This window comes from Rana temporaria, chromosome 3 (assembly GCF_905171775.1).
Source record: "Rana temporaria chromosome 3, aRanTem1.1, whole genome shotgun sequence".
NCBI classification, from domain to species: Eukaryota; Metazoa; Chordata; class Amphibia; order Anura; family Ranidae; genus Rana; species Rana temporaria.
This window is the reverse complement of record NC_053491.1, coordinates 186,730,440-186,744,413: the sequence shown is the minus strand read 5'-3', so window position 1 is coordinate 186,744,413 and position 13,974 is coordinate 186,730,440. Positions and strand designations below refer to the sequence as shown.

Here is a 13,974-nt window from a genome sequence, read left to right as displayed (position 1 = left end):
TGCCAGTGGCGCACACACCACCGACAGACTGGCAGAAGCCGATCTGCGGGTGCTGAACACTTGATGTCTGTCGGCACCCGTCGACTATATTTATTTATGATGGACATTATATTTCCTCATTTTGATTATATTTGAAATTTTGTTGATTGTTTTTCACGTTTTTGTTCACTTTGCTGGGTATTTATTGCGTAGCATTTTTATAACATACTATATGGTCACACCCTAATGGGTACACATCGTGTCAATGTGATTGTTAAACACTAGTGCATCCTCAACAGGAACGGTCAGTACTTTATTAAGATGGGACACTACCGGATCAACAGTAGGAATGGCACGGTTTTTAATAAAGGACTCCTTAAGCGGATATCGGTCTGCAAAGATTTTGGTAGTGTAAAACCTTGTAAACACGGACCAAAAGTTGGGTGACATCAGTCAGTTCAATAAAAAAACAGCCGACATTCGGCCTGTGTGTAAGGCAATCAGTCCGACAGAAGCCGGCCGTTTTTCAAGCTTCTGTCGGATGAGCATGCTGAACAACTCAGTGCTCTCAGCCAATGGCGCTTTTATGTTCTGATAACGGGCGGTTTCCCCACCGTCATATTACAACAATTACTGCTGCCAGCTATAGCCAGCAGCAATGATCATACGAAGAAAACCTGACAGGCCTACCCATAGATAAATCAAAAATCCTGCGGAACCAGTCAAATCTGTTTACTTGCAGCAGTTACAGCAGTTTCACAAGCAAGCTATCGCTTGTGGAATGCATCAACTGCTGTAACTGCTGTTTCTGTGTTCATCTGACATTTGTGACAATAAAGACTCATCAAGGGATTCTGGAGTTCCAGTGTGTGGCCACTTCTTTGTTCTGTTAGAGGGACTGCTCCCCTTGAGCTTGCGATGCACTACTTGACCATGGTAACTTAGTTGAGAATACTAGGTAAAAACTGTAGGTATCATGAACTAGCTGCTGAAATCAGGAGAGGTTCTGTCAGAAAATGCCTATGGCCTCGTACACACGACAGAGTTTCTCGGCAGAATTCGGCGAGAAACTCGGTCAGAGCCTGATTCTGCCGAGAAACTCTGTCGTCTGTACACTTTCGGCCCGATGGAGCCGCCGAGGAACTCGTCGAGAAAATAGAGAACATGTTCTCTATTTTCTCGTTGTTCTATGGGAGCTCTCGGCCCGCCGAGCTCCTCGGCGGCTTCAGGGCTGAACTCGCCGAGGAACTCGACGTGTTTGGCACGTCGAGTTCCTCGGCCGTGTGTACGAGGCCTTACAGATATTTGGCTCGCAGAAATGCATGCACAATTCTTAGCAAAAAAAGTGAACAGGAATGCACACAGGCACGCAGTCAGTGTATGTTGGCACCAGACGGGCTATTTAAGGATTCTCCTGCTCGTGATTAAGTGCTGACTGGTCTTTCAGCTATTCTCTGCATCCTGCTACTACATTGCTTGCTCCCTTGTTGTGGACCTGGCTTACCTCTGACCTGATTTTGGATTCTGATTCTGTCTTTTTGCCAGTTCCTGACCTCAGCTCCGTTCCTGACCACGTCTTTTCCTTACGATTCTGTACCTTGCTGCCTGCCTGCTGCTGACCTTGGCTATTCCTGTGACCACGCTTGTGTTCCTGGCTCTGTTTCCAAATCCGGTGTGAGTGCCTACCTGGCTGTCATCAGTATCAGCTTTGCTAACCACAGTGAGCTCCTGTCTCTAGTCTGCTGGGAGCTCTGACAAGCCTCGCATTTGGAATCTGCAGCCCATGCGGAGTGCCCGTTTAACTGTGGCTGGATCCCTGTGCACTGTTTCTGGCCTGATGTTCTTCCAGCCTGCATCACCTGCTGCAAGCACTCCTATCAACACCTGCCGGCACAATGTTCCTGCTGTCCCTCGGTACCCTCTGTTCCACCTTCAGTGGGACCTGGGCTGGAGATACAAGAGAGGCCTACCTCGTCATTTGAGTCTCCGAACAGGTACGTGACAGGTTCAAATGGCCAGAGGGGATCAGATCACTGCAAGGATCAACCAAGTGTGTGGGTCAAACCAATGGCTTGACCCACAGAGAGTACTCAAAGTCATTGGAGACTGGGTCACCCTGGAGGCAGTACCACGGTTCTTGATCTGGAAAGAGCTTTGTGGCTGATTAACACAGATATCGGGAAAGGGCCACAGGCAGAGTCCAGTGACTGAATGTCACATTCCAGGCAGGCCCCACAATCAGCTAGTTCAGAGGGTACAGCATCCAAAGCTGTTACTGAGCATATGCAGATCCCTCAGATCTACAGTGACTGCCCTTCCAAGTGCACTTTCAAGTGCACTTGTAGTGCAGAGTGGATTTGCCTTTCATAAATACCGTATTTATCGGCGTATACCGCGCACTTTTTTCCCCTTAAAAAAAGGGGAAATCGTGGGTGCGCGATATACGCCGTTACCCGCTTCCAATGCTGTGTTTGACTTTGCCGCCGACATATACCGAGCGCAGTACACTCGGGTACACTCGGCCAGGCTCGGCTCCCCTCGCGGTCACGCGGTCATGCTCTGTGCCGCCTCCTATGCGAGAGGAGCCGAGCGTGGCCGAGCGTGCCCGAGTGTACTGCGCTCAGTATATGTCGGCAGAGGCGTTCAAACACAGTGCGGGAGAAGCAGGGAGGACACCACCGAGTCCGCAGACGAACGACAAGGCCGCCGATGGACACCGGGCAAGACACCGACGAGGGGCATTCAAACTGTAAGTATTTTATTTTTTCCTCAAATTTCCCTTCTAGGTTGGGGTGCGCGCTATACGGCGGTGCACGCTTTACCCCTTCAAATACGGTAACCCCCATTGGGTCAGAAAGGTCAGAATGATGGTTATGCATGTACAACATGATTGTTCGATACAATAAAGCCCCATACACACTATCAGTTTTCCTGCAGGTTTTCTCTTCAGGTTTACCAAAACCATGTAGTGCAAGGGCCTGCCTGATTGCATACAAATTGAAACTCTTGAGGTTTGACCTCATATTAGATGGTTTTGGTAAACCTGAAGAGAAAACCTGCAGGAAAACTGATAGTGTGTATGGGGCTTTATAGTTTTAATAACAGAATCCTATCACCAAATGGGTGCTTTGATTGAGAAACATAATAGTCTTCATAAAAAAAACAATCAGCCTTGATGGAAAATCCAATCAAATTTGACCACGCCAATGTATTTTTTTTGTTGTGTCAAACTATTGTTTTTCGAGAGAATAATTGTCTAAAAAGATTGACTGATTGTTTATCTTCACATGTAGGGCCAGGACTATAACACCAAGCTTGAAGTGGTGTTGTGGTCTACGCTATAAGATAGATATGAGTGATCCTACATTACACAAGGGTGTAGTAAAGCTGAAATATTTTTTTGGAGACCTATTTATTGTATATACTTGAGCTACCACAGCTTTAATTTTGAGAAGCTTCTCTTTATTGTATTTGACCTTTCTTTTATCTTATTTTAAGCCAGTAATCATGCTTACCTTGTAGCTATGTCCCAACACATAGTAAATCCAATTTCTCTGCACAGATGTTATACTCGTAGGAAATGAAGATGGTCTCCGTGTTTCATTGGCAAGTATAAATGAATGTATTGTGCTATCACAAGCAGTTATAGCTAGTAACTTCAGGGACAACAGTTAATGGACAGAACTGTAAAATGCTGTGGAAAAGCAATTTACAGCAAGAACTTCAGGGCAAATCTAGACTAGGTCTACAGTGTATATATGGTTACTGTCTGATTGTAAAATAGGTAACCATTGTAGCAGAAAAGAAGATACTGAAAATCTGAGCACGGCACCTTGCTAGTCACTGGCAGTGATTAATAGACTCAAGTTAAACTGAAAATGTCATTTTAAATTATATTATAATTTCCTGGCTCATTACTGCATCTGTAACACTTTCCGTAATACATAATGCATTTCTTTCCTTTCTTAATTCAGCAATTATAATATAATTGCTCTCTTTGGAATCATACAATCAGGTAAAAGCTTTGTGAATTCTATCTAATATACACATGCAACCTAAAATGAGGCCAGCATGGAGCTTTATAATGAATTGGGGATGAAAAAGGGATGGGGATGTTACTACAACAAGGTATCAGATGCAAAAATCTTTTTTTTTTTTTTTTTTTTCAGTGAGAAGAATATGTAAACTATTAAGCCAGTTGGACGTGTCTGAATGGAATGTAAATGAATAAAATATAAAGTAGCAAGTATAATGTTCTTATGCACTCATACAGTTGGGTAGTCTCCATCTCAGCCAGATAGACTTACAACAAAATAGCAATCTCAAGATGGCAGAGACAAACTTTGTTCTTTACATACTGCATGATATCTTTTTTCAATAGAACTGAAGATTCAGCTAACCAAATCTACTTAGTAATTTCCAATAAAGTTCTTATTATAAATAATGTAGCTTGGTGGGTAAGTACACTGTGGCTTAAGGTACAAGTTATCGTATATAAATTCAGTGTTGCATAAAATGATGCAGTACCATATATACTCGAGTATAAGCCAAGTTTTGCTGAAAATGCCCCCCTTGGCTTATACTCGAGTCACCTTTCTGCGCCTGATCTCCCGGACTTTGGGGACCTGGTACCGGACAGCCGTAGGTCCCCTGGATCCCACACATATAGCCCCACTCTTCCTCTACAAGTGTGCAAAGTTTGTTGTCCGGGGGACCTACGGCCGGGGAGTACCGATTTTTCAAAGTCGGCACCTTCTCCAGTAAATTTGGGGACCCGGTACCGGCCGGTCGTAAGTCCCCTGGACCATAAACTTGGCACACATGTAGACCCAGTTCTCCTCTACAAGTGTGCAACGGACTGATTTTTCAAAAACGGGCACCCCTTCTATATACTCCCATGTTAAACGTAAGTCTAGTCATGGACACAGTGAGGCATGGTCACAGTAAGGCATGGACACAGTGAGGCATGGGCACAGTGAGGCATGGGCACAGTGAGGCATGGGCACAGTGAGGCATGCACATGTACACAGTGAGGCAAAGTGAGACACAGTGAGGCATGCAGATGGACACCCTAGGCTTATACTCGATTCAATAAGTTTTCCCAGTTTTTTTGTGGTAAAATTAGATGCCTCAGCTTATATTCGGGTTGGCTTATACTTGAGTATATACAGTAATTAAATAAAGAAAAATTGGATATACTGTTTTTTTTTCTTTGAGGGCCTCTTGCAGACTACAGCTTGAGTATATAGTTTTTTGTTTTGTTTACTGATCTAAAATGCAGCCCTTTGTTTACAATGTGCCTGTACACACAGTCGCGTAAACAAAAGCTGTGTATTCTTGAGTGGAAATAAAATGAGAAAAATTAGCGTTGCCGGTATGCGCAAATGCGTGTATATGACCATAAATGTTAATTAATTTTCCTTAGGAATATATTGTGCGTGCATGCGCATATACGCACAAATACGCTCAATAATATGCACGTATACGTACAAATACGCTCAATAATATGTGTGTATACACACAAATACGCTCAATAATATGCGTGTATACACACAAATACGCTCAATAATATGCATGTATACACACAAATACGCTCAATAATATGCGTGTATACACACAAATACGCTCAATAATATGCATGTATACACACAAATACGCTCAATAATATGTGAGTATACACACAAATACGCTCAATAATATGCGTGTATACACACAAATACGCTCAATAATATGTGAGTATACACACAAATACGCTCAATAATATGTGAGTATACACAAAAATACGCCCAATAATATGTGCATATACACACAAATACGCTCATTAATATTGCCTTTAGCAACCCCTCTTTGTTGCTAACACTGAGCGGTGTAAAAGTTTTATTTAACTTGCACAATAATGCCATGTACTTACTCAGGTGGTCGACTTTCAGCAGCCTGTGACTGTGATCGCCAGCCCTGCACCAATAGAGAAATATTCAATATGTTAGCCGAACTGACTTCAAGAGATCCATAGCCACTAAAATTACTTTATTACATTTTACAGAATCCAGCCATTACACTAGGGCCGATCCTAGGGTCACAGGCACCTGGGTGCAGAAATATTTCTGGCGCTCCCACATTGGCGTCGTAATTGTACTAACTGCTCCCCATTACAAATGTTTCTATAGGAAAGACTCAACCACAGAGATGCTCCCCCACAAAGTCTTCATTAACCTGGGATCCTTACATGATCTCTCAACAATAAACAAAATACAGGAAGAGAAGCAGAGTAATTTTTTGGGACCTGGAGAGGGGCCTCTGTGATGGACACAGAGAGGGCTTCTGTTAGAGAGTCTGTTAGATGTTTGGCGCCCCCACCTCTGCAGGTGCCTGGGTGCAGTGCACCCTGTGCACCCTGCCTCGGATCGGCCCTGCATTACTTAGGAAAACCATAGCAATCCTAATCAGTAAAAAAAAAAAAAAAATATCACTTTGAAGAAATAAACGTTGTGCTTATTTTGCTCTTTATTGGTTAAGCGTACTGCTCAGCTTGGACTGTATGAAACAGACCTGGGATATGGTTGCAGCATCTACACAAGGTCAAACTGGATTACCCGCTGAGGACAAGATTCAGGCTGAATTACAATAAGCATTTATATATTGGCACTTTGAAAAGAAGCATTTGGGGACTCCCAAAGTAGGCCGTGTTCGCTGGGTTTGACTTCTTCTCACCCCACCACCAACAAAGCAAGGAACTGCTGTCAGCTTATATCTCTGTGATAACTTTTTGTAGCCTTCCCCTAAACCATAATGTAGAACAATCTTTGTTTTCAGGTCATTTGAGAGTTGTTTTGAGGCCCCCATGTTGCCACTCTTCAAAGGAGAGTCAAAGAGAACAACAACTTGCAACTGGCCACCTTAAATACATTTTCTCATGATTGGATGCACCTGTCTATGAAGTCCAAGGCTTAATGAGCTCACCAAACCAATTGTGTGTTCCAATAAATCAGTGATAAGTAGTTACAGGTATTCAAATCAACAAGATGACAAGGGTGCCCAAATTTATGCACCTGTCTAATTTTGTTTTGATGCATATTGCGCATTTTCTGTTAATCCAATAAACCTAATTTCACTACTAAAATATTACTGTGTCCTTCAGTTATTTGATAGATCAAAATGAAATTACTGATCCAAACACCCAAATATTTATAAATGACAATCATGGAAATTGTCAGGGCTTCCTAAACTTTTGCATACAACTGTATTTGAAAAAAGCCAAAAAGGGTATTTTTTAAGGACACTATTGTCATACAGAATATAAACCAGCAACATCATATTATCTCCTTTTTTAAGTCATGTATGTGTAATGACCTAAACCACTTCCTGTGAGCTCAGAGATGGAAACACCCCCTGGGGCTTCATTATCACACTAGCCTGGGCACATAATTCTGCAGCATGCAATGTCAATCATGTGTGGTTACATGGGAGGTGTTCTATGCTGCAGTAAGCACTACCCGCCATCAGAGAAGAAATTGAAGGTCCTGTGACATCACCAGGTGGCTTCTAGAAGGGGGGTGTAAGGACTTGGGGGCACGTAGAGGAAGACTGGAAATTTACTTTAAATTACTATACAGTAATACCTTGAATTACGAGCATACATCGTTCCAGAAGAATGCTTGTAATCCAAAGCACTCGTATATCAAAGCGAGTTTCCCCATAGGAAATAATGGAAACTCAGATAATCCGTTCCACAGCCACAGCTTGTCTATGCAGTACTGCATGTGGTCAGAGGTGCAGTGGCGCCAGAGACACTCTGAAACACTCTGAGACTTTTGTGTGTTTTCGAGTGTCTCCGAGCGTCACTGGCACCCCTGTACCTCTGGCCAAATGCGGTACTGTACACCTCAGCGGCTTGAATCCTGCTCGTCTTGCAAGACAACACTCGCAAAGCGAGTCAGGATTTTTAAAATAAAATAGCTCATATTGCGAAATGCTCGTAAATGTTACTTGAAATTCGAGGTTCTACTGTATATGAGAAAGTCAGTTTATGTAGAGCAGTGTTTTGGTATAGCACAGTTTTAATATCTCTCTTAATGGGAAATTCATATAGCATAGTGTCTCCGTGTGGCACAATCTTTCTCTGGTGTAATCCTTTTTAAACATATGTATATATTGTAGGTGCTTCGGCAGAAAATGAACTTTCTATAAACTTGAATGCATGCACAGGCCTGGTTTTAGAACATTTTGATAATCAGCGATACTGTATGTGGCTGAATCAGGAACTGGTAAGTATGGGACTGGCAGGGTGGACTCGGACAAAGGATCCTACAATATAAGTGTAACTGCACCTATGGCTTAACACTTAACCTAACAAAACCCAATAAACTTATTGCTGCACACAACCACAGTAGGAATCAGTAGATTCCTGACGTTGCCATTCATACTAGGGTAAAACGCCCGTGTGAATGTAGCCTAAAGCTATCCATACACATATTGATTTCTTTTGTTCAGCCTGTGGGCTCTACAAACAAAATAGAACAGATTCCTCCACACTAAAAAGTGCAGATGGCCAAATCGCCCCCTGCATGCTATTGTAACCCGACAAGAAGAAGAAGAGAAGTCTGATAATACCCAAACAGCGCCTGCATCTTTTGAATGCTAACGTTTTTCAGCTAACAATTATTCACCTGACTACTTTGAAAAAGTTGATTGAAAAATTTTGGGCAATTCAGAAGGAACCGGTTGAAATTTGATGTGTGTATGGACAGCTGAACACCTATCCCAACCTCTAAAGTAAGCAGATAACAACAAACCCCTTTTCAACACTTCCCTTCCACAAAGAGCCCCTTTGCTTCAAAACCATCTAAAACCTAAAGACCCCGCCACCATTATATCACATTGCCAAACTAGAGCACCCCTGTTGAGAGAAGAAACTGGCCCAGCACACATCATGAAGCAGGCACATCTTAGGCCCCGTACTCACGACCAAACATGTCTGCTGAAACTGGTCCGCAGACCAGTTTCAGCAGACATGTTTGGCCGTGTGTTGGCCCGAGCGGACCATTTTCGGGCGGATCGGACAGGTTTCCGCCCGGACATGTACGGTCGTCTGTACAGACCTACCGTACATGTCCTGCCGCCCGCCATCCCTCGCATGCGTCGAATGACTTTGACGCATGCGTGAAAGCATTTTAAAGGCGGGCCGCCCACGTCGCCGCGTCATTGTCGCGGCGACACCGCGTCATCGACGCGGCGACACCGCGGACACGCCCCGCGTATTGTTTACGCGCGGACTTCTGTTCGATGGTGTGTATAGCCATCGAACAGAAGTCCCCGGGCAGTCCCCGGCCAGACATGTCCGATGGAAACGGTCTGCAGACCGTTTTCATCGGACATGTCCTGCCGTGAGTACAAGGCCTAAGTGTACATCCAATTATGCACTATTATCTTAATTCTGCCAGCTGAAATCTGTCCGACAATCCGTCTGGTTTTGGCAGCCAATTTTTCCATAAATATTTGTCTTGGTCTGTCTATGCGTGTATATCTCTCAATAACATAAACCTGTCCACTAATTCAAGGCAGTTCATCAACACCTAACCCTAGATTCACACCCATGCATATTTTAGTGCAGTTTGCAGAAACTCAGTACAGTCCATTCAACATGGTTTCCTATGATACACAATCACATCTATCCGATTTTCAGCCAGTACGTTTTTGGACATGGTCAGGGACCTTTTTTCCCACAAATTTTCTTCCATATACTTCTTTTCTCTCCTCTTTTTTCTTTTACTCTTCCTAATGGTTTTTGTTTAGATTGCATTTTGCGGGGGGCGTGGTTTGCCTTGAGGGAAGATGGCTGCCTAACCCGAGAGCTCCGTCTCACCTCGGCCCAACAATTGCTTTATCGCGGGTTTCTCGCAGCGCTTTCTGCTCAAATTATGGGGACATCCTCCCGTGGAAGCTCAGCGTCCCGTTCTAGGTCCCCAAGGGACATCTCCGGTACTAATCAGACCATCCCGGCAATTTCGGATCTGCGCCAGGAAATACAGGCCATAGAGGGAAGGGTCCAGAGAGTGGAGAACGTGACGATGGTACAACACACCGCCATCAAGAGGGTTGCATACAGATTGGATTCTCACACCCTTCAGCTGCGTGACATTCAACGCCATGTCGAGGAACTCGACAACAGGGGCAGGAGACACAACCTGAGAATTAGGGGTCTCCCAGAAAGTGTCGAAGCAGACCAGATTGCCCCAGCAGTCACGGGCATCTTTAACCGACTCCTGGACAGACCACCGGACATGGGGATCGATATGGAGCGCATACACAGGGCTCTCTGTCCTCGGGGTAAAGACACTGACCCCCCGAGGGATGTCATCTGCTTTGTCAATGACTAGATTGCATTTTGCATGTAATAGATTTCAATAGACCCACACCAAAAATCTTGGGGTGACCCCCAGATTCCACCCCCCCCCCATGTGAATGAGTACCCCTACCCATTAACCAAAAAAGTGTAAAAAGTGAATATATACACTACACCACATTCTACCCATTTGAGAATTCAGGGGTCTGAAATGTGGCCCTTACTTATTAACGTACTATTGTGATGTAAGAGACTGTGGGGGTTGATTTACTAAACTGAAGAGTGCAAAATCTGGTGCAGCTCTGCACCAATCAGCTTTCAATGTTTTTGTCAAAGGTTAATTGAACAAGATGAAGGTAGCTGTCTACCATGCACCACTGCACCAGGTTTTGCACCCTCCAGTTTTAATAAATCAGTCAGTGAAACCAAGCTCAGAATTGCATTATCAAATTCTGACTGTGCTCACTGATGCAGATCTCATTTGCCCTTATGACACTCTGGAGGGCACTTTGCCTGGCTTCTTTCTTTTCTTCCATATACTTCTTTTCTCTCCTCTTTTTCCTTTTACTCTTCCTAATGGTTTTTGTTTAGATCACTACACCGTTTGCTTTATTTTTCTTATCCCCCAAAATGGTTCATACTTGAAGATAATGTCCCGTGCTGCTGACTACTATCACTTTAAGGAAAGGGTACATCATAGTGGTGGCCCATTAAAGTGTCCAGCGGACATATTGAATAGTTTTTACAATCTGATTGATAAACATTTCTATGTTGGTGACTAGGAAGAATGAAAAAGAAAATTCCTTGGGAATATTGCACTATTTTATTAAACGCTACAATGGCTACCCCAATATAGGGTGGTAAATATTGTCTACATATATTCCTACAACAGAAGGATAACTGAATTATTGTAACATTAATGTTATATAATAATGGGAATTGAATGCTGTATATCCTTAACCAGTTAAGCCCCGGACCAATATGCAGCCTAAAGACCCAAGGTGTTTTTACAGTTCGGGACTGTGTCGCTTTAACAGACAATTGCGCGGTCGTGCGACGTGGCTCCCAAACAAAATTGGCGTCCTTTTTCCCCCCACAAATAGAGCTTTCTTTTGGTGGTATTTGATCACATCTGCGGTTTTTAGTTTTTGCGCTATAAACAAAAATAGAGCGACAATTTTGAAAAAAATTCAATATTTTTTACTTTTTGCTGTAATAAATATCCCCCAAAAACATATATAAAAACATTTTTTTTCCTCAGTTTAGGCCGATACGTATTCTTCTACCTATTTTTAGTAAAAAAAATCGCAATAAGCGTTTATCGATTGGTTTGCGCAAAATTTATAGTGTTTACAAAATAGGGGATAGTTTTATTGCATTTTTATTAATTTTTTTTTTTTTACTACTAATGGCGGCGATCAGCAATTTTTTTCGTGACTGCGACATTATGGCGGACACTTCGGACAATTTTGACACATTTTTGGGACCATTGTAATTTTCACAGCAAAAAATGCATTTAAATTGCATTCTTTATTGTGAAAATGACAGTTGCAGTTTGGGAGTTAACCACAGGTGGCGCTGTAGGAGTTAGGGTGCACCTAGTATGTGTTTACAACTGTAGGGGGGTGTGGCTGTAGGAATGACGTCATCGATCGTGTCTTCCCTATAAAGGGAATGACGCGATCGATGCGCCGCCATAGTGAAGGACGGGGAAGCCGTGTTTACACACGGCTCTCCCCGTTCTTCAGCTCCGGGGAGCGATCGCGACGGAGCGGCTATAAACAAATAGCCGCGCCGTGGTCCCGGATCGCTCCCCGAGCGGACCCGACCTCCGCATGTAGCGGGGGGGGTCCCGATCGGACCCCCCACCCGCTAATAGGCGAGGACGTACGTGTACGCCCATGTGCCTGTACGTGCCATATTGTGGACGTATATGTACATGCGGGGGTCGGGAACTGGTTAAAGGGGTTATAAAGTTGTTTTTTTCTAAATAGGTTCCTTTAACCACTTAAGACCCGGACCAAAATGCAGGTAAAAGACCAGGCCCCTTTTTGCGATTCGGCACTGCGTCGCTTTAACTGACAATTGCGCGGTCGTGCGACGTGGCTCCCAAACAAAATTGGCATCCTTTTTTTCCCACAAATAGAGCTTTCTTTTGGTGGTATTTGATCACCTCTGCGGTTTTTATTTTTTGCGCTATAAACAAAAATAGAGCGACAATTTTGAAAAAAATGCAATATTTTTTACTTTTTGCTATAATAAATATCCCCCAAAAATATATAAAAAAAAAAATTTCCTCAGTTTAGGCCGATACGTATTCTTCTACCTATTTTTGGTAAAAAAAAAAAATCGCAATAATCGTTTATCGGTTGGTTTGCGCAAAATTTATAGCGTTTACAAAATAGGGGATAGTTTTATTGCATTTTTATAAAAAAAAATTTTTACTACTAATGGTGGCAATCAGCGATTTTTTCCGTGACTGCGACATTATGGCGGACACAATTTTGACACATTTTTGGGACCATTGTAATTTTCACAGCAAAAAATGCATTTAAAATGCATTGTTTATTGTGAAAATGACAGTTGCAGTTTGGGAGTTATGTGTAACCTGAAGTGTCTTTACAACTGTAGGGGGGTGTGGCTGTAGGAGTGACATCATCGACTGTGTCCCCCTATAAAAGGGATGACACGATCGATGCTGCCGTCATAGTGAATAACGGGGAAGCCGTGTTTACACACGGCTCTCCCTGTTCTTCATCTCCGGGGACCGATCGCGGGACTCCATCGGCGATTGGGTCCGCGAGTCTCGGTCACGGAGCTTCGGGCCGGGTCACGGGAGCGCTCCGGCGACCCACGGCTGGGTACTAGTACAGGACGTACCTGTACGTGGATGTGCCCAGCCGTGCCATTCTGCCGACGTATATGTGCAGGAGGCGGTCCTTAAGTGGTTAAGCTAGTGCATTGTTGGTTCACTTACCTTTTCCTTTGATTTGCCTTCTAAATGTTTTTTTCCTTTGTCTGAATTTCTCACTTTCTGTTTCTCCTCAGTAAGCTTTCCATCATCCATGGGGGTTAGTCAGCCAAAACAGCTTACTGAGGAGGAACAGGAAGTGAGAAAATCAGACAAAGAAAAAAAACACTTAGGCCTCGTACACACGGCCGAGGAACTCGACGTGCCAAACACATCGAGTTCCTCGGCCAGTTCAGCCCTGAAGCCGCCGAGGACCTCGGCGGGCCGAGAGCTCCCATAGAACAACGAGGAAATAGAGAACATGTTCTCTATTTCCTCGCCGAGCTCCTCGTCGGCTTCCTCGGCCGAAAGTGTACACACGACCAGTTTCCTCGGCAGAATTCAGCCAGAAACTCGGTCGGAAGCTGAATTCTGCCGAGGAAACTGGTCGTGTGTACGGGGCCTTAGGCTTCTTTCACACTATGGATTGTATGTCCGTTTTATAATATCCGTTTTACACCTATTAACGGACGTTTATTAACGGATTTAATAACGGATACATACGGATAAATATTTTACCATTCTTCCTTTATTGAAAACGGATAATGTTTATCCGTATATATCCGTATACATCCGTTATATCATTCCTTTCTAACGTCCGTTAATAAAAAACATTTCACCCTTTCTTGAAGTCCAGCTCCAG

General features: G+C 43.6%; 1 protein-coding gene across 2 annotated transcripts in view; it reads right to left on the bottom strand.

Annotated features, from left to right (window-relative positions):
• The window catches only part of CAPS2 (calcyphosine 2), a 155,845-nt gene that overhangs the window by 121,835 nt on the left and 20,036 nt on the right, over positions 1–13,974 (bottom strand). For both annotated transcript variants that reach the window (XM_040343976.1, XM_040343975.1), the window contains exon 3: positions 5,891–5,934. In XM_040343976.1, coding sequence (XP_040199910.1) covers positions 5,891–5,934 — 44 coding nt within the window. The remainder of the gene's footprint in view (positions 1–5,890; positions 5,935–13,974) is intronic.